The sequence below is a fragment of the Triplophysa rosa genome, linkage group LG7 (assembly GCF_024868665.1).
Source record: "Triplophysa rosa linkage group LG7, Trosa_1v2, whole genome shotgun sequence".
Taxonomy (NCBI): Eukaryota; Metazoa; Chordata; class Actinopteri; order Cypriniformes; family Nemacheilidae; genus Triplophysa; species Triplophysa rosa.
Window position 1 is genome coordinate 26,853,714 of NC_079896.1, and position 21,817 is coordinate 26,875,530.

The window sequence follows — 21,817 nt, forward strand, 5'->3', positions numbered from 1 at the left end:
CTCTCTCTCTCTCTCTCTCTCTCTCTCTCTCTCTCTCTCTCTCTCTCTCTCTCTCTCTCTCTCTCTCTCTCTCTCTCTCTCTCTCTCTCTCTCTCTCTCTCTCTCTCTCTCTCTCTCTCTCTCTCTCTCTCTCTCTCTCTCTCTCTCTCTCTTCGTCTCTCTCTCTCTCTCTCTCTCTCTCCCTCTCTCTCTCCCTCTCTCTCGCTCTCTCTCTCTCTCTTTTCTCTCCTTCCTCTGTTCTCCTTTTCTGGTTCCTCTCCTCCTCTCTCGTCCCTTCTCCTCCCTCTCTCTGTTCTCTCGTCTTCCCTGANGAGAGAGAGAGAGAGAGAGAGAGAGAGAGAGAGAGAGATTGGGGGAGAGAGACCTGAAACTGCTCTGCTGGTCCAGAATTTACATCTCAATCTCATACACTGACAAACAAACTCCTCCATCTGAACACTAGGAATGTAAGAGTGAAATGTATTATTAATCATTTCAATGCAGACGGTGTATAAACACACAGCAAATCTCTCATATTCTCTCATAAACTGAACAATGTCCACAAGTCAATAAAGAAAAATACAGCAGATTCATCTGGCCTTGTTTTACACCTGCAGTACATAACCTGACACTAAAACACGCTTCACATCGAAGCTAAAAGAACTGATATAACCTGCATAATGCAACACTAACAAACAATATCCAAAACCACAAGACAACAAAATATGTCCCCAAAACATTTCGCAAACTTTCTCATTAATTTCTAAAATGTTATTATGAATGTTTTGTTCCACCATTTCTAACTTTTAGAAACTGTCCAAAGTTCTGAGAATGTTCCCTGTTAGCTGGAAGACAATTTTCTTTGTGTCAAATGAACGTTAAGACAGAAAAAAAATTATTTCAAGATAGTATGCTATGTTAATTTTTAGATATAGATATAGCAGTTATAGTCCAGCTATTTTGAGATACTGTCTCATTAGTTTGAGTAACTGGGTTTTGTTGTTTTACTTGTGGCTCAAATGGGTTGTTCTTTTAACAAAGTCAACACACGTTGCATACTTGCATGCACATGCACACACATGCACGCACGCATCCACACAAAAATCAAGTACCTCAATGCATGTAATTCTCCTCAGATCCTTTGTCCATAGGGTTAGACAATACTGTATCTTTTGAATCAAATACAGTTGAGTAGAAGTGTTTAATGCAGATCGTTGTACGGACATCCAGCTGTGATGTAATGAAAGTGTGCATTGACCCTGTAAAGACGTGATGATGATGATAATACAGTCACAGCAGGAATACTGTCAGAAAGATGAAAGTTCTCTTAATCTCCATAACTCCCTTCCTGTTTTCTTCTAGACAGGAAATGATGTCATGAGTGCATTCTTAAGGAGACGTTGGGCGTCTCCAGGAGAAAAATAGACATTCTTGGGAAAGTGGAGCGTTTTCTTTGGACCGCACCCAGGGGGGCACGCCCAGGATGTCTCCGGGTGGACGCCTTACAAAACAGCCCCAATGTCTTCCTGTGTCGCCCTTTAGACAACACTTTCATCTCACAGAGCGCCTCAAAAATCCTCATGTGATGCAAACATTCTCCTTACATTAGCTTGATGGTAAACTCATACAGTTCCTCTAATTTTTTTCCTCTGTATTTTATGAAAGCTCAAAAGTTTTCACTATTGCTACTAAAATCCGTGTCGGTGAGCTGTTTTGTTTCAAATGACATCACAACTGATCATCTCTTAATTTTAGCCCCAAAAATGAAAATTCACCCTTAAATTGTTTAAAACCTGTATAAATGTCTTTGTTCTGTTGAACACAAAGGAAGATATTTGGAAGAATGTTAGCAACTGACCTGTCTGGGGCATCATTGTCAACCATTGTAGGAAAAATATTTTTTGTTCTGCTTAACACAAAAGAAGACATTAAAGTCAACGTGCAATTCAAAATGACCATACTCATTTTCTTACAGTGTTGCAGTGATTATTATAAATGATTTATCCATGGTGCACATCAATATTTTTTACAAAATTCATTTGCAGTTCTCTCTTTAATCAAAAACATAAAGCTCCGCTTCCCCTTCAAACAACAACTCTTCTCTTCATGACATGCCTGAAAAAGAGGTAGGACCTGACTGTCCAATGGTACCGCTGGTGTATCAGGCCAACTTACAACGCTCCAATCAATTAGGGGATGGCGACATGAAGTCCCGCCCTACTTTTTTTTTACATTTCAGAAGCCGTTTCACTTAGATGTACGTCACGAAACAGAAAAGAAGACTATCACAACTTCTGTTTCATGGTGACTTTAACAGTTCTAGGGCACCTTTGACTACCATTTTCATTTGTCCTACTATGGTAGTCTACGATGTCCCAGAATTTTTCCAAATATCTTTCTGTGTGTTCAACAGAACAAAGAAATGTATACAGTTTTGGAATGACTAGAGTGAGTCATTGATGACAGAATATTCATTTTTGGGTGAACTGTCCCTTTAAGAGTGGACGACATAAACTAGACTGCAACTCTCTCACACGAGTCCTGTGAACACTTCATTACAGGTGAACACAAGCATTCCCTGAAGTTTCTCTGAGCGTCAGAATGTTTTATTAGCACTGATGCTGAAGCACTACACAAATCACATATTGTATATTCTGTGGTGACCGTGAACAACAGCAGGCTTTAATAACATTAATGTGTTCTGTGACAGAATGACGCTCATATAATGACAGGTCTATGATCAAACTGATGACATTTTCGGACTACAATCACTATATATAATCCAGAACTCCAAATAACACCACACTCACAACACACCACAAAGTACTACGTCAGAAAAGATGCAACCCAGAGCAGATGTTTATTTCAGACGATTGAGCGCTTTAGACCAATCACACAACGACATGTAATGAAATCTCTCTCTTATTCATTTTCATCAATTTTTCTGTAATTTCATTAGTTACTTCTGATATAATTAAAGTAACCACTGTGTGTAATATATGTGTGTGCGATAGTGGAACTGACATCAAAATTCAAAGTCTAACTTTAAAATCTGTGCTTTACTGTATAATTCTCACAGTTGTAATACTTTGGTCAGTTAATATTAATAATACTATGTAGTTTTATATGATTTATTTGAATGAATTAAGATCCGTTTCATGTCTATCCTTGAATCACTTAACTCATCAAGGTTGATGTAGGATATAGAAAGTAGTCCTTTTAAGTACTTTTTGGAGAGAGTAATTTGTACCGTAATCTTACTGAATATGTAATTAGTACTTAGTAATTCATTACTTTTCCAGAGTAACTTGCCCAACACTGTCCTTGACAGATGTCATGAAGTCCCTTGAGACTGTGTTGGTCCAGGTGCTGTTCTGCTTCAAAGCAGCATCATAATGATGTTGACACGTCACACAAAAACACTACTTTCTCTTCCAGAAAAACAAAAATAAAGATGACACATCATGCGCTCTGGGTCAGTCCAATAAAATGATTTCTAAAACAGGAATGTTCCCTTCCAGCTACTAATATTTCATGCTCTGTGGAAACAAGAATAAACACAGCTCGTCAAAACAACAAACAAAATCTACGTCTACACTAACCCGGACATTGAAAATGTAAACACACTTGTGTTTTCCAAAAATTGCTCATCTGAAACCTCTTGTAATGGACTGTAATGGACGTCTGTGCTGGAAACCACTGTGAGTGTGACCTCATTTGAATTGATCCCTGTATATTATCTTAATGGCACAGTATGCAAACAAGAATATACAAATGATTTCACACGAAAATCTCACACACACAAGCAAACATGGTTACGTGCATCTCAATCCCACAGACACCCGTCAATACACACGTTTGTTTGACTAAATTACAAATGTGCCGTATAAGTGACCTTATGGAATCTATGCCAACATTCCTGCTAACAAAATGATATCTAGTAGACTAAATCACTTATTTCTCATTGGCTTTCATACAGATCAGATGTCACGCTGACGGCAGTCAGATCACAGGATTTTAGTGATAATCCAGACGGGATTCTCTAACGGTTGCTTTACTCAGAAAATCACAGTGTCAGCTAAAAGAGAAGCCTGTTGGTTATACGCTTCACTGGAATCATATAGGCAAGCCATTAGACTCACAGAACTCCTGCTTCAGACAATTACAATTTAAACAGAAATCTTATTTGTGAGAGATCACAGATTCACAGCAAACACAGAACGAGACGCTGTTGAGTGATTATCTCTCTCGGATGTCTTATAATATCAGTCTCTGTTGTGCAAATGCAGAAAACTGTCTGTTAAATACTGAAGGCTTATTTACAACAGATGTTTACTAATCAATCTCTGAAAACTTTAAAACAGGTCATTTGCATGATTCCGTGAGTTTACATTGTCTGTTGTGATTGAATCTGTCCGTCGGCGCTGCAGAATTATTTTCATAGCTTTAATTTGCATGCGAGTTGCAAAACGTGTGGTGATAAAAGCCATACATCAGCGGAGGAAAGAACACTCAACTTTTACTCAAATTAGGAGGTTTCCATCAGGCAGCTGATGACATAATGATCATTTGCTCAAGTTAAAACTGTCTGGAGTAAGAGAATAAATAAAAACGTTCCTGTACGGTCGGGACATCGTGTGATAGATAAAGACAACAAACATTATCTCGGATCAATTTCAAGGTCCGGTTCTCTCGAACATACGTTGTACCTGATTTCCTATTCAAATAGTTTTTCATTACTGTTTGAAGTGTGATTTATCAAACGGAATGATTTTGTGTGTTTTGCGGCTATGAAACTCTCATTTACTCTCGGAGTGTACAGTAGCTGAAGTGTGAATGACTATCACTAGAGTCACCAAACTGATCTAGGACAGGACTCGACATTAACACTTGTCTGGGACAAGCAAATGTTTTGTTTGCGTTTGTCGTTGTGCTTGTTTCTGTGTGACATTATTCAATGGCGCACCGCTATTTTACTATTTTGCAAGTTTTTCAGAATCCGAAACAATTATATTGACACTTCAAATGAAATGTCATTGTTTATCTTCGGACAAGTAATTTTTGTCCTCGGACAAGTGAATGACAAATTTACCGAAGGACAACCACATGACGATGCTTAATGTCAAGCCCTGTATAAAAATCATGACTGGTTTCCTGAACATTCCTCCATTGCCCTTTGACAGGTTGCGCTAACACCAATGTCTATTTTTCAGGGAAATCAAGAAACAAACGCCTTAAAGGAACAGTTCATCCAAAAATCTCTTGACCCTCATGTGTTTGTAAACCTTGTGAGTGCTTTTTCAGTGGAACACAAAAGAAGATATTTTGAGAAATGTCTCAGTGGTTTTCTGTTCATATCATGGAAGTCAATGGGGTTCAGTTGTTTGATTGTTACCATTCTTTCAAATATCTTCTTTTGTTGTCTCTGTATCGTGGCCACAAATCAAATGCAATCCCACAACTAATTCGTGAACTCGTTTTACTAATATGTTGCCTCATTTTAGATAAATCTGTTTATTTATTGATTTTATTCATCTTGATTATTCTTTTTAAACGGGATTAGGAAATCAATAAACAGTAAAGTTTGTTAAATGTTTTATCATTAAGCATTGACGGTTTTATTAAATTGTGGGCAGAAATTGATCAAACATGATCATGAGTTACCTAAAACAAGGGAATGAGTAAAACTGAGAACCTTTGCCTACTTCTCACTACAGAAGTAGCGTGTGTTTATGTTAAGTCTCAACAGGATGCCAAAGAGATTTATGAAAACCTGTAACCCCTTGCAAATCCTAAACAAAACCAAGAACCACTCACAGACCGTAACCCAAGACCTCCATCTAAACCAGACCACTCAAGACCCTTTTATTCGGACAAATCAACAGCATAAGGTAAGACCTATGCATTATGCAGTGATCAATATGATATATTAGATTATTCAATTGATCATGCTCAAATCCAAGCACACATTTGGCAGCACTGAAAGAAGGGTGAGGATCATGTTGTCATTACGTTACAATATTGATTTTCGTAGATCCGGAAACTGAAAACTGATATTTGGTGTATCCACCAGAGAGGATGGAAATACATGTGACACTCTGGAGGTTTCTGGAAGTCTCTAAGTAGCATGTAAATCATCTAATGTTCAATCAATAACATGATTTATGACACACCGATGTCATGTGAAGATTAGGCTAAATCATTGTGTTTAAGTATTCAGTCGAACGACATCTGCAGATTAGAGCCATTTAAAAAAATCCTTGTCCTGATAATCATGCTATTAAAATGCCTCGAAAGCTTTATGTAAATGTCTCGGCTACGTAAATGACACGTGGCTTGAGAAGAACACGACCAAAATATATTCACCCTCATGAACGAACTTAAGGAAGAGTTCACCCAAACATGAAACATCTGTGGTCAATTCCACACCCGCTTATTGTGTGGAATTTATTTTCTCTCTTTAGTGAAAAACAAAACAAGATTCAGTGCAGAATAGAGACACTGTCATCGTGGAGAGTAAGCAGATAAAGATGATGGGGAATGTCCTTCAAAAAGAAGTTGTGGCTGGATTGTTGATTAATAAGGACAGAATTTTCATATTTGGATAAACTAATGCCATCGCGGACATTTGATTTTTGATGGAATAGATCGGTGGTTCTCAAACTGGGGGGCCCCAAAACTGATCCAGGGGGGCCACAGATTTTTGTTGCATTTTATGAAATCTAGAACAATTTTCATAGATTTTATGCTATCAAACATCAGAAAAATAAGACACCAACCAAAAGAATTTATATTCCAGCATTGGATAACTGAATATGTTTTTGGTTCAATTCAAATTCCAAGTTTAAGATTACAAGTCTTTATTTGGGGGCCACAAAGCAATGCACTCTACACAAAGGGGGTCTTACAACGAACGTTTTGAGAACCACTGGAATAGATCATATTTGTTATTTGAGGGTGCATACTAATATTTTCTTCCAGAAGTCACTGTTATGAAAACAATAGCAAAAGGAGCTCAATGTCAGAATGTGGTTGTGCTGTTCTTTCTTTCTGAAGGGCAGTAAACGTCGAGGGACACAGAGTCAGCGATATTATTGTCAACATAAGTCTGTGTGTGTGTGTGTGTGTGTGTGTGTGTGTGTGTCAGTGCTGGGGTCAGTGCCTGAGCTCTGGGTCAATGCATTAAACTTATACACAACAGCACAAAACTGAGCACCAGAATCAACTCAAACACCATCATTAAATATAACAAGAGTCACAAACACTACTGTTCTAAAGCGAAGAGTCATTTACATATTCTCTACTCACATTCTCCACATTTTAAGGTAATAGTAAATTCATCAAAACTATCAGAAGGTAACTTTGGGTGTCAACGAAAGAAATCGAATTAATGAAACATTTTATTTTTGATCATCTTCATTGTAGTCAGTCTTTGTGCAGTAGAATATGCTGAAATGTTCTTTCTTTAGCAGCTTAACGCAACTTAAGGAGTTCACATCTATTCTGACCCTGGCCTTGTTGACTGCCTTACTTCATTATTTGTGAATATTCAGAAAGAAAGTTTAAATAATAATACACTTGAGTTTTTTTAACCATATTTTTACCCATCAAAAGATTTGTAAGTGATCTTAAACTTTTAACCGGTTGTGTATATTTAGGCTATTTACACCTGCCTGCCATTCAAACTAGAATTTGACATAAAGACTAGAAAACATGATTAAATTCGAGAGACTTCTTATTGTTACATATTCTATAGAACGCTACACGTCAAAAATATATCAGTCTTATTGAGTAAACGTTCCGCGAAAACAACACAAACAAAGCGCAACAGATCAACTGTGACAAATAAACGTCTCTCATGTCAGAACATCGGAAATAAAACACGATATTATGAAGCTAATCGTCTGTTCTCCGCGAGAGTAATACGAGGAAAGAAACAACAAGTTTTCTTACAGGGAATGATGCCGTTGTAGGTTTTCCCGGTAAACCGGAGCCCGTCCACGCGCATCTGCAGCAACTCACTGGAAGAGCGCGCGGGCTTGATTGTGTCTCACCCCCTCGCGCGCTCCCGCGTCAAGCCGCTTTAAAAGTTTGATGACGTCAGGCGGGCTTTTAAACTCCACAGGAATGTGCGGCGCGCGGTCAGTGCTTTATTAAAGGGACCGCGCATCACAAACACTCCTGATGGCACACCTGAGAGGAAGCAGACTCGCTGAAATATTTCTTTAATTACTTTTTTGTTGGGAAGGCATGTTTTGGTAAGTTATGAAATATATACTTATAGCCCTAAAGCTTTGGGTTAATACATAATGTCAAATGTAAAACCACTTGAAATAGAGGCTATGTATATTTTAGCCACCACGACTCATTCACTCATTCAAGGGATTGTATTTAATTAGAAGGAAATGACACATTTATTCAATCAACTGATGGTCTATTTCGATTAGAAAATCAAGTGTTGTATAATCTCTCTTGTCCTTTACATGTCTGTGTCCGTTCATGTCACTGCCCGTGTGCTGAATCAGCGAAGTCCTTCATTCATGACTCCATTTGTCATTTGTCAACCAGCATATTTGTAATTAATATAACTCTCAACTCCAAATTAAAACCATACGTGTTTACTGAAGCAGTGCAGTTTTCTACTCCCATGTGTTTTTTTACAGCATGGATGAATATCTGCAGAATGGAATCATGATTGACAGTTTAATTCTGATGTAATCTGATGTTTATGTATTAGCAAACATGCTGCAGATAGATTTTTGTTGATTCGTCTGTCAATATTCTGACTCACCCCTCTATACAAACCTACCAGATATGGTGTCATTCTTCATACAAATCCTATATTTATACTTTCATTGTTTTCTCTTTATATTACTGTAAAGTCATTTCATGTTGTGTTTTCATTTTTAACACACAGCAGGTCTTGTCTGCTTTTCATATTTTTAACAACTGTTAACGAAGCACAATAATCTTCTATTTGCATTCAGGGAAATCATTATTCATTCATTACTACTCACAGAAATGCCTTAAGACTCTCATTTCTGTTTCTCTCAAAAAAAATCAAACACTCAAACACTGAAATCAGAAACACTGGAACATCTAAAAATGTTGGGTTTCTTATGATGGGTTATTTCAGCCTAAAATGCTGGGTGCACATGTTTGGGTCAAATATGGAGAATGTCAAGGTTCATTTAACCCAACGGATGGGGTTGTTGTTGTTTTGACCCTATACCATGGGTTGAAAATAACCCAGCAGTTTTTAGATGTTTTGAAGATTGTAGACACCTTCCGTACAATTCAAGATCTCATTTTGTGTTCATTTTGAGCTTATGGAGGTAAATAACTGATGACACATTTCATGAGAAATGTAATGCCTGTCTGTTAAAGATTCATTAGAATCACACAGCACACGTGCATACAGGTTTCACGCTTGCATATTGATTCACATAAACACAGACGTAAATAACCATCCGTGCGTGACATGAGCTCATGTTAGCCGACGGGAAGACCGCAGTTAATCAGACACGATGTCTTATAATGAGTCTGATCTCTCTAGAGATTCGCCTTCTCTTCATTTACATCAGACGGCTCATAAACGAGAAGTCCATCGAAACCGAGTCTGTCTCATTCTTCTGGAGCCTGTCATTTAAAAACACTTTGGCTTGATAATCATTCAAACGGACAGAAATGACTGCAGCGGTGATGGATGCATTACACATAATGAACGTGTCAATAATGTATTGCTCTTGAGACTTAGAAAGTCACTTTCTCGCTGTGCTATTTAGTTCAGGTTTATTGTAACAAACGTGTGCGCTGACACTCCGTCTATATGGAGGCTGTCGGAACTTTCTTTTCGAAGCTCAGAATGTTTTTCTAGTTTGTAGTTCTTTCTTCACAGCAGCAGTCGGATGGATAACTGAATTGAACAGCAGTTTACACCACGGCAGGTCGCTTGAATCCAGCCACGACACATTACAGCACGACTCCAATCTATTTCTTGAGTTGTTACGGCTTTACGTCTCAGCGCTGTGGAAAAACCTTCCGTCTGGCAGGTTAAAATCGATTTGTTCTCCACAGAGGAGTCGGGCAGCAGGGTGTCGGAAAATTGCATCACATTGCATTGCTAATGATGCCATTTAGAGTCGGTGGAACATCGTTAGCTTCAGTCGTGTTCTCCTCCGGATGGGTTTCAGCGGAGCTTCAGGGAAACGATAAGAGACAAGAGGCTGATAAAGCCTGCGGTGCCACACGAGAAGACAGATCACAATCACTCTGTCAGAGAGCTCACCCCCTAGCCTCTTCTATCGCATTCTTCTTCTATAAAGAGCGGGAAATATAAGAGATCTATTCTCGACGGGGATGCCCTTTCACCAGAAACAATGGAACGCTGAAAAGAAGATCAACTCACAGCACTGTTTTGCATATGAATCGCTCGGTGTTTGGGGTTTGATCCCTTTGACGTGCGTGTGCTTATTTCCTTTTCTAAACAAAGTGTTTGCAAGCGTTGTCCCTTGAACACTGTCCTAGTTAATCCTTCAAATAATTCACACTTATACCTAAACATGTGATGTGAAACAGAAAGACAGAAACACAAACTTTGGTGCACATCATTTTACATTCATCAGATGCATTTGCTCAAATAAGCTTTAAAAATTCACACAGTAGTTCATTATGAGTGTTGCGGTGTGCGTGAAATGGACGATATTGTAGATAAAGGTAAAGTGTAAGAATTGTATTTCTTCTTGGCCGGCTTACATTGCTGTTTAGAATTGATTTGTGTTGTTTATCTCGACTTGCAGGAATGACTTGCTCCACAAATACACATTTTTTCATTACCCACATCTCACAACTGTGGAAACTGAATTCAAACTTTCATCTTCAATGTTTGTTATTTATAGGCCAGTGACATTTACAGGTGTGTGTGTGTGTGTGTGTGTGTGGCTCTTGTTTACTACAGTAAATCACTGCTACTGTAATCTACATTAGTGTGTGTGTGTGTGTTGATTTATAGTAACTCCTCCATAAATGTTTAATCCATGACTTCAGTAATGCACAGCAGATAACATTTGTGATGACAAGTCTATTTTCACATCCCCAAACACACGCACGCGCGTGTGCACACACACACCAAATGTCTGTTAACATCAAATGCATCCGTATTGTTTGAATGGGGTAACATGGGTCCACCAAGAAACTGTAGACGTCAAACTGTAAACCTTTGGATGATGAGTCATGAACCATAAATGGATCGCAGTTTGATAGAGCTCATATGGACAGATATAAAATAAAGCAACTAAAAGCATAATAAAATGCAACTGATAAATATTTAGAATAGGAAAATGAAAAGGCTTCTGGATTGTTGCACGTCTGTCATTTTGGTTGTGTCATGTGAGAACAGTGTCAAAGACCATGTGTAATTCATTGAAACTCAATGGTTTTGTCACAACACAAACTTATTTCTCCAATCCAATACAATCCACTTTATTTATATAGCACAATTTTAACAAACACAAGGTTTCCAAAGTGCTGCACAAGCAATAAAACAAAATAAATAGATAACACAATAGAAGCACCATAAAATATGAAGTACACAGTAAAAGAAGATGAAAAAATATGCATGTATACACATAAAATCAACACTCTACCTGGTGTCAAAAGCCAAAGAAAAAAGGTGGGTTTTAAGCAGTGTTTTAAAATGAGACAGAGAAGAGGCCTGTCTAGTGTACAGCGGCAGTCCATTCCAAAGTTTCTAAATTGTAGAAGCTCCTCAAATTAGCTACTGTATGCCATCACTGACCATTAATGAAAGATGAAATACAATAAGACCCATGTAAGAAAGATAATATTCATTTCTTGTTTTGTGTTTTTATTCTTTTAAGATTTTGGTGGTGGTGGCGATGGTTGGTTAGCCGCCTGCTGGTAAAACTCCCTGTTTGTACTTGTGTCAATGATCTTTCTAGTGTGTAATTTTGGCAGCTCGCGGCCTGTGAGTATTTGAGGCCACTTTAGCAGTATCTTGCAGTAAGATGTACAGTCGTGTGCAAAACTAAATCAATGGAAAAAGTAGCACTCAGACAAACTGGGCAATTATTATGACAGAAAGAGCCGTAATGACTTGCAGACTGAATGAAAAAGTTCAGCCTATAAATCATTTCTCTCTCTTCTCGTGGTGCCACAGTGTTCTCGCCCTGTGGTGATAACAGATGGGAGTTTGTTGAAGCAGAAAGCTGAATGATAAGAGTTTATGCTTCAAACCCTGTTCCTCTCTCAGATTCACATGTGAAAAACAAACCGTATGATTGCATTGCACTGTCACGACCGCCAGCCATTTAACACATCCAAAGACAAATGTATACTTGGCTTGGCAAAAGCTTGAGTCCTGATGCCAACTGTTGTGATTGATTTATGAGTGACACTTCTAAAAAAATCTCTCAATCAAAACAGCGGTGCTGCGGCACTTTCACAAATATTGTTCCATTTCAATGCAAAAAAATGCTTTAAACACAAGTAATGTTAAAGGAATGATTAATCTACACATGAAATTTCTGTAATACAGGTTTGATGAGGGTGACTTAATGACGAAAGAATGTTCATTTTCAGGTGAATATCCCTTTAAGATAAAAAACATTGGAATATTTTCTTTATACACCTTTTCAACGGACGCGCGCCGGGACTGCAATTAACTTCCGGTTTGTGTTTGACTAGTGTTTAAAGAGTACATAACTAGGGATTGTTAAGGTCCTACTTTGGTTTATGGAGTGTACAACAACAAGTTTATGTCCATAGAAGGTGTAAAAACACTATTATTTCATAATAATAGGCAGTTATTCTTACCTCTCAAATGATTCATTCTGCGATTCATCTGTCTAAGCCCCTCCTTTCCGCTAACCTAGTCTGCTCTGATTGGTCAGATGGTCTGCTGTGATTGGTCGACCGCGAATGAGGCTCACGAGCTACAGTGTTTGGGGGGAAGAGTGAAGTTTTCGCGGGCAGTGCTAGCAAAACGTAGGCGGGGACTACATGTAGTGACGTGGACTTGGGACGACTCGTTTGCGTGATTCAGAGTCGACTCCCTTTTTCCAAGCCAAAAACTTTGTTATTCATTCACCTTCGGATTTACAACTTGGCAGACTGCTTACTTTCAAACACGGCAACATTACACACCGCATGAAATGTCATTTTCACGATCTCATGTTATGTACTCTTTAATAATATAACTATTTTATTTTAGTCATGGGTTGGATCTCAGGGGATTATCCATAGTCAGAAACAAATGTATAAAACAATGCAATGCAAGTCGCTTTGGATAAAAGCGTCTGCCAAATGCATAACATGTAAACGTTAATAGACGGAGCAGGGGAGGTCATTCGGCACAGTGGGGTTTAAATGTGTCTATCAGCACATCCTCGGGTACTCCTCTTTGATCTTCACAAAATGTGCCTCTGACTCGGGCCGTGAAGAGAAGTAGTCTGGAATAGATTTCTGCCAATTTCAATTTGGGTTTCAGGTTCACATCATTGTCGCCTCAACAGGACCTCTTCATTGAAAACATTACTGCTTTAGTGCCTCTGCACCCGCTTTACCAATAACCCGCCTGTCAATCACCACACGCCTGTGCTGCTGGGTACTGCAACCCTGATCTCAAAGGTAGTTTCTGGTAAAGTGAAGTAGGGCTTCTGTTAACCTAACTCCCTGCTCATACAGATGTAATCCACAGCACTGAAACTCTTTTGTGTGCTTTAGAATGGAAGTCTGAGTAAGCTGTGATTAGTGAAAGAGTTTCAGCGCTGTGAACCGCTGTGCTGTTAACCTTTTGACATTCATTAGCGTAGCCCTGAAACCACAATTACACATCAGATCTATTTGACTAATGCCTTGTAATTTGCAGCCTTTCTCCAGTTGTTGAGCTGTCATCATGATGGCGCTGTACACCAGTCAGTTGGTGGAAATTCCTCTTGAACGCTGAGTGCAGAGCCCGTGAACACACTGAAAGAGAGAGAGAATGACTCTTCTGACCTTCAGGTCGTGTGCTGCTAAAGGGGTCATATGGCGAGAACATGTGTTTTTCTGTGTCTTTGGTGTGTTATAAGTTGCCCATGCGTGTATTAGACACGTAGAATTGTGTCGGAGACAAAAGAGTCATTCTATGTAAAAGCACCCAGACCTGTCTGAAACTCCTCGTGTAGCCACACCCCCACAAATCTACTTCAGTTTGTGGTCTGATTTGACTGAGACCGCCCAAATGTAGACGCAAGTAAGGTGGCGTACCTGTCAGTACAATTGAAGAGGAACCTGATGTTCCAAATATGGCATTTCCCTCACACGCTTGCAGTATTCCACCAATCACTACGCACTGTTGAACTGGCCAATCAGAGCACACCTCACTTTTCAGGGCCATGAGCTTTGTCAAAGAGAAGCTTTTGTTTCGGAGAGGCGGAGCAAAGAGGAGATACAAACATGCACGGTGTGTGGAAAATACAGCGTTTATGAACCTTAAATCCTGTATACACATTGTGTTACATCTAAAACAAACCATAATATTCCTTTTAGCCGTGTCATATGACCCCTTTAATATATCATCAGATAAAGGGGCACAAATGAGCTCGAGACGGTCCTTGTACGCAGCCCAGCTCCAAATGCTTTGGCAATACACATGTTCATTTTTGTCATGCCAATAAAGGACACTTACATTGAATTATAAATCATATTTTTATGGAACATTTTTTTCACGTATCTGTGCACTTGCTTATTTTTTGAAACTCATGCACTCATAATCTTCAATCAAAAACATTGACCTCCTTGTGTCCTAGCAAGTAAATATTTCACATCAGCTCCTCCTCCTCGTGCCAGCTGACACATCTGTGATAAAACCAAACCTTCACCTCCTACACTCCTATCCCCTCAAAAATGTCCATTTATTGAAATGAATTGTGCTGCTTTTGCAATGTAAAAATATCTATTTCAAAAACGCGAAAGTGTATAATTCAGTAGGCAGCAGTATAATATGCACATGTGATGGATTATCTGCAGTGGGTTGTGATGGGCTGGCGTATGTCCCGGGCTGTTTTTGGGTCCAGTCCATCTCCAGCTGCCAGAATCAAGAGTCAGTTTTAGCTCTACAATGCTTTGAATTTCATCAGCTGCTCTCACAAACGAGCCATTATCAAACCATAAACCTCAATACAGCAGCAGCATCTCTCCTCACGACCCACAACATCCCCATTCCTGTCTCTCAGTGATCCGCCATCTGAACAACTGACTGACCGCTTATGTCAACACAAAATCTACCTTCATAAAATATTCTCTGAGCCTGGCTTCTGACCACTCTTTCTGACAAAACCTTGCACACTCATCTCTCATTCTTCTGATTTATTCATATGCTCGGTGTACAAATGGAGTAATACGTCCAATTTTAACATCAACATCCAGAGGGAAACATGATGAACATGATCTCACAGGACATCAACATTCTCCTTCACAACAGAACTCAAATTTGCACTACTACAATTTTAAATGTTAAATTCACATGATGTGCAAACGGCTCTGAAGAAAAAGGATAAGAGCATTCCACATTTGTGATTATGGTTAAAACCAGGGTTCTTTCATCAAACGCACATCTCTTTACTCTTCTTAAATCTTAAATACACGTACACCATTAAAATTGTGTTGTTTAAAAATTTCTTTGCAAGGTCTGAAAACACTGCAAATCTTCTGCAAATAAATGCAGATAAAAAGAAGAATTATATTTGAAAACTCAGTAGTTAGCGTATTAAACTACAATGTTACGTTTACCAAAATTAACCTATAAACAGTCAATTCAGAAAAACTAAAAATAATTGTGGGTGTATGTTTAACAGTAGTTCCACGTTCTGCCACGTGGGGGCACTTTCAAATGTATAAAACGACCCCACACGTGACTTCCTGTGGCTGATTTCCTGTCAGGTACATGTTTGAATACCTGAGGTGCAGAATCTTTCTTTCTGTGAAAACGGTCGGTTTTGACATGTATTCAGATTCAGATCAGCATTGACGTGTGCTGAACCCCAGAGGAGAAGGTTTTTGCTCACGTGTTTCTCTTTCATAGCTCTGGAGATCTGATGGAGTTCTCAGATGCGTCTCATTTAAGTGTCGACTTTGACAAAAAGAGAATCAAATGAGAGAGTAACACTTGAAACACATGAAGAATCTGGAGATGTAAACGAATGTAGATTGTAAAGGTAAAATAATCAGAATTGAAGTAAATTGGATAAGAAATGTTTGAGTTGATATTGAGATCTTCATTAATATTGACAAATCTGAGCTCAGTTTGACACATTATTGACATCTCGTCTGATTTCTGGCTATCAGGGGAAATATCTGAGACGCAGACGAGTTTCATTTCATTGGGAGGAATAATTGAGCTATTAACGAGATGTCATCCTAGATTCTTCAGTGTAAATTGTGTTATACTGTATGTGTGTTATTGGTGGTTGTACAGTAATCGCAGCTCATGCCGTCTCCACAGTAAGTTAGTAGAGAAAGAAAGAAGGACTTTTTTATCAAGTCAGATGGACCAAATCCCATTCTACCTCATTATCTCCAAAACATCAATATTCATACAGAACAATACCACCGCTGGCCTACAAAAACTCCTTAGTTTAGCAGCCTTGATGTTTATCACGTTCATGGCAAACAGAATAAAACTAACAAACATGAGGCATCCGTTACTAATGTGAAGTGATTCTCTCAATTACCAAATCGTTTCCGTTATTGCCAATTACACACCGCCGTGATTTTACACCATGGTACTGATGCACCGTGACAAGAGACAAATAAGATCTCAATAATAAAACATCAGACATTATTATGAACGTTTATCAATTATTCATTAGGATGCATCTGACATCAATCAGTTATCCCGTTACAGATGACCCGTCTTTTCTCATTATAACCCCTTTAGGAAAAATTTTTTTTTGATAGGTTAATTACCATTTGTAGAACCTCAGTTTTCGTATGAATGCCATGGTTAACTATAGCAAAACCTCAGATTTTTGGGTAAAACCGTGGTTAAATTTCACAAGTGTTAATCAACATCACCGTGTTGAAATAGATGCTTCTGCTATAAGAACTGACATGATAAGAGTGCACTTTACTGAATTCCATTATTCATGAAATGAGGGGAAGTGGATAAAAATACCCAGCATGCCGCAGTCCTGACAGTCTGTGTCTCTGGAGGTTTCACTGTGACGGCCCCTCGTGGTTCTTGTTTCGATGATTTTCATGCAGAAATCTTTTCAGATTCCTGACACACAAAGCTGAGACGGGCCAATGATCCCACGGCTGTTCAAAGTGTTTTACGGCGTGTACTTTTGTCTTATCGCCTTTATTATTTATCATTCTCAGGTTAGGTAAAGTAAGTCAAGTCCGGCCTAAAGTATTTCAAATACTCAGTCACGATTTGGTCGGAAGACTCCTTTGTGGTATGTCCGTGCTCAAAGTCTAAAAACACTCAATTAAAAGCTATAGGTAGGCAAATTTCTTTTCATTGGTTCCTTTTCTCTTAACTGTCCTGTTTCACTCCTCCTTCCACAGGTAGCCACACCCATACATTAACAATCTTGCAACCAGTCCATTATATTTGATACACTCGTTAAGAAATCAGCAAAAATAACTGATTGCACTTTCTTGACATTATATAACAAAAGCAAAATGAGATTCCAGACTAAATCTGTACCTGTGTGGTTGTACAGCTGTTTTAACGGCGTGTTTCAATTTGTGTGACAACACATTTTTACATCATCGTTATATTCGTTTAATACTGTGAAATATCACATTAATTTGAGTTTTCTAAAAAAAAAATGGCACCACAAAATTGTCCAACGTTGTCCATGGGTATTGTGGTTTCATCACGGTCCATAATATGGTACGTTAAAAAAGTGACATTTCTACATGTTTCAGATTTGATCACACTCCTGTGGCCAATGTCACACAATATTCCACCCGCTGTTATTGATTTCCCACTCTTGTGTCCATATGGCACATTTCATACAGCAGTTATCTGGGTCATAACTATAACTCACAGCTCTTTCTCAGCACATTCTGGGAGTCATGAGCGTTGGTTCTTTGCTGTTGGATTGATTTGTAGCGCTCACTGTGTGTTTGTAAAGACTTGACATGTTGTATTTATTGTGACTGACAACAGCTGCTTGATGTCCTGCGGATACAACAGCAATGAAGCATCAACAACATCATCTGAGAGCATATGGACGGAGGAGGTCCAAAAACAAATCCAACAAATGTTCTCAAATCAAATGTTAAAACCTGGTGTCATTTCACCCCCCCCCCCAAAAAAGAACAGTTTGAACCGGCTTAACGTGGTCTCAGCTGGTTTAAGATGGTCTGACCGGTGGTTAGGGGGTTTGGAATCAACCTCTTTTAAACCATTCTGCATTGAATGTAAGAGGTTAACTTCAGCTACAGCGCCGCGTCTGATCTACCGGGACGCTAAGAATAAACATTATTCTGAGAAACACAGAGTCTGGGTGTATTTCTAGCTCTCTTTGAGGTCTTTTTTTGAGACAGAGTTTTGTCTCTGTTGAAGAGCGTTCTCTCTCTCTCTCTCTCTGAACACATGACAAAACATCATTGTATAAATAATCAAATGAATTCACTTGTAGAGCACTTTCTGTTTCCAAAGTGAGTCATTTCTGATTATGTCTTCACACAAAAGCACATGTGCTTGTTGGACATCAGTCCAGATGTGCAATTTCATTATCAAGCCATTCTTCTGAAGGAACACTTTTAGATCAGTACAACAGCCTTTCAAAAGAACATGTGAAAGTAAGTTCAAAAGCTTTAATGTAAGACTGCAGTGAATTAATTGATTAATACAGAATGAACAGCAAGCCGCATTTATTTAGTGTATGATATGAGACATTAATACGTGGATCAATAACAAAATGTATACAACACAAACGCTAAAGAATTAGTTGGGTTACAGTGATTTCACTAATTTACTTTGTGTCAGTGGTTGTGGTTTTGTTTAAAATAAATCATATTTTGTGTTAAACATCACGTGGAGACTGTTGTATAATGTCAAGAAGTTTGTTATTGTTGCTCATTTCTTGTCAAGCGTATTGAATATAATGGACTGGTTGCAAGACTGTTATTATGTTATTTATGTAATGGCTTATACTGCATTGGGTTAAATATTGCATACATACAGCATTTACCATCATGAAAACCTTAATAACTGAAGAATTTCCTCTTATAACCATGATGATAGTAAATGTACAGGTTAGAGCGCCCCCTGCTGACTCTTATGTGTATTTTTGTATTTGTGCAGTTTTGTTGTGGGTTGTTGCTGTGGCTTTACTGGGTGAACTGGTTGTTCACTGGCCTGTTGTTGTTAAATTAAAAGCAGTCATTCTTATGCTTATCACCAGAAGGTGAACTGCCACCTGTCTGTCAGAATGATTGACATTCTCTCAATTATTATGATGCATGGATCCAAAACAAAGTGTATGTCTATTACAATATGAATAAAACATTTTTTTAGTTGACATTTTAAAAGTATTTGCATGCTGTATAGAATTTGCTGCCATATCTCCCTCCACATTTACAATACTATAATTCCACAAAGAAACCTGATTCACTTTCTCAGTCATTCATAATTCACATCAAGGATTCACACAAACGGTAAAGAACAGAATTTGAATGCAGTCCCACTCTTTTGTGCTTTTTAACCCGGATTTAGATGAGGTTATGAATATTTCACTCAAACAAATCAGGAGTAGCCTACTTGTCATTTTCATGCTGGCCATTTTTCACCAATGAATTATAATTGCTCAATGTTCTCATTAAAACACTCACATCTTCAGTAAGACAGACAGGACCGATCAAAGACGATATATTTCAACAGTCGAAAAAAGTGTCTGAGACCAACGATATCACAGAGGATCATGAATTTTGCAGCAAAATCATTCTGTGCCATTTTCATTGAAAGTAAGTGGTGAACTGATGTATATAATCAACTCAATATTGATTCTACACTGACAGACATGATTAGTTTATTTTGTTAAAATAGGCCAAATCTAAAAAGTATTTAATGTTTTCATTTGTGTCTGAATAAACTCTCAGTTTTATCAAGCAGTTCACCCTTTCCCGTTTCTACACAATGTTCAAATAAATATCAAAACTACATTGAAATAGTTTTGTACGGAAGAGTATTAGGGCCAAGCAATAAAAAAATATATAAAACCGTTTTGAGATTAAAGTCATTATAATGCGAAATTAAACCCGCAGTTCTTCGGGGGAAAAAGTCGAAATAAAATGTTAAACTGCGGGTTTAATTTCGCATTATAATGACTTTAATCTCAAAACGGTTATATATTTTTTTTATTGCTTGGCCCTAATACTCTTCCGTACTTTAAGGTCAACTACATGAAACACTCATTTTATTAAAGGATCTGAAACGGCTAAATTACTTTTGAGTAACTTAAGTAACTAATTGCTTGGTTCAGTTTAAATCGATCAATTAAACATGTGATCGGGTTTTTATCTTTACTACTCTTGTGACTCGAGTGCATGCCAACGATTAAAAATGTTTGAGAATCGCAGATAAAATATAAATAAAATTTCATGATTGAAACACAAGGAGGCGCTATAGGAGAAGTTTTCCCCCACAAACCACACGATAATGGAATAATGTCATGTGGAAGAACATGATCATAGGTTCGTGTAGTTGTTTTACTTGTGTTACCTGTAGTTTTACCAAAGATGTTGTCTTCATATATCATGCTTGGATTAACATAAGACTGTGTTCTTAGAATTACTTCGACAAAATGATGTTGAGATTTGGCGTTTGCATATTTAGACATTATCAAGGTTTGTATAACATGACAAACAGATTAGAAGAGCAACCTTGTAATTGACTTATGTCAAAAAATAAGTGTCTTTATTTATTTAGGCCTATTGTTATTTTGTTGTCATCATGACGTGTGATAAATGGCCTCTACACAAGATCAATGATGTGTGCACTGCGGTCCATCTTCAAAAGCGTTTCACCTGCACGTATGGAATTCCAATCCTGCCAAAATTAAAAATAAATAAATCCATGAAGAAATGTAAAAAAGCGAAAATAAATACAGAAATTAATTTTCTAAAAATATAAAAATGAATGAAAATTCATTTCTATGTCCATATGGTAATGAGGGGGCGTGTCTAGCTTCAGACATGGCAGTCGAGCACTGCTGTAGGCCACAGGTAAACTTTAAGGCCATAGTAACATCTTGTGCTTTGACAAAATGACATGCAAGAGATGAGTGTGACCACATGAATATAGTATATTACAGCATTTACTATAGTAAACTGCAGCATACTATATTACTGTAATATATACTGTAATGCACTATAGTAGGATTTTAAAGCCCATAAGGAAATCAACCATAATTTTATCATAGTGTAAGTGTAGAAACCATGTTTTTTGGCAGATTTGTATGACCACAGTTCCACAGTTTAACTGGTTATACTGAAGCAATGTCTGAAGCTAGACACGCCCCCTCATTACCATATGGACACAGAAACGTAGAAATAAATAAATGTACAAATAAATAAATGTGAAAATGCTTTATTACATTTCTTCATGGATTTATTTTTGTATTTATTTAATTTAAATTTTGGCAGGATTGGGAGTCTCCGTGGAAATGTAAGGGGACACTCAGATGAGATGAGATGAGATGATGTCACAGGAAGCTGTGGGGGCCCCACACACACACACACACACACACACAGAGTGAGAGAGACAGAGAGAGAGAGAGAGAGAGAGAGAGAGAGAGACAGAGAGAGAGAGAGAGAGAGC

The 21,817-nt window shown here is 38.1% G+C and overlaps 1 protein-coding gene across 4 annotated transcripts in view; it reads right to left on the reverse strand.

Annotated features, from left to right (window-relative positions):
• gulp1b (GULP PTB domain containing engulfment adaptor 1b) overlaps window positions 1–8,041 on the reverse strand; it is a 31,465-nt gene extending 23,424 nt beyond the window's left edge. For 3 of the 4 annotated variants that reach the window (XM_057337474.1, XM_057337476.1, XM_057337473.1), the window contains exon 1: window positions 7,933–8,041. In XM_057337474.1, coding sequence (XP_057193457.1) covers window positions 7,933–7,987 — 55 coding nt within the window. In that variant the 5' untranslated portion in view covers window positions 7,988–8,041. Of the gene's footprint in view, window positions 1–1,091; window positions 1,999–7,932 lie in introns of those variants that run through there. The other variant, XM_057337475.1, reaches the window with a different exon arrangement.
• Window positions 8,042–21,817: the final 13,776 nt, after the last annotated feature.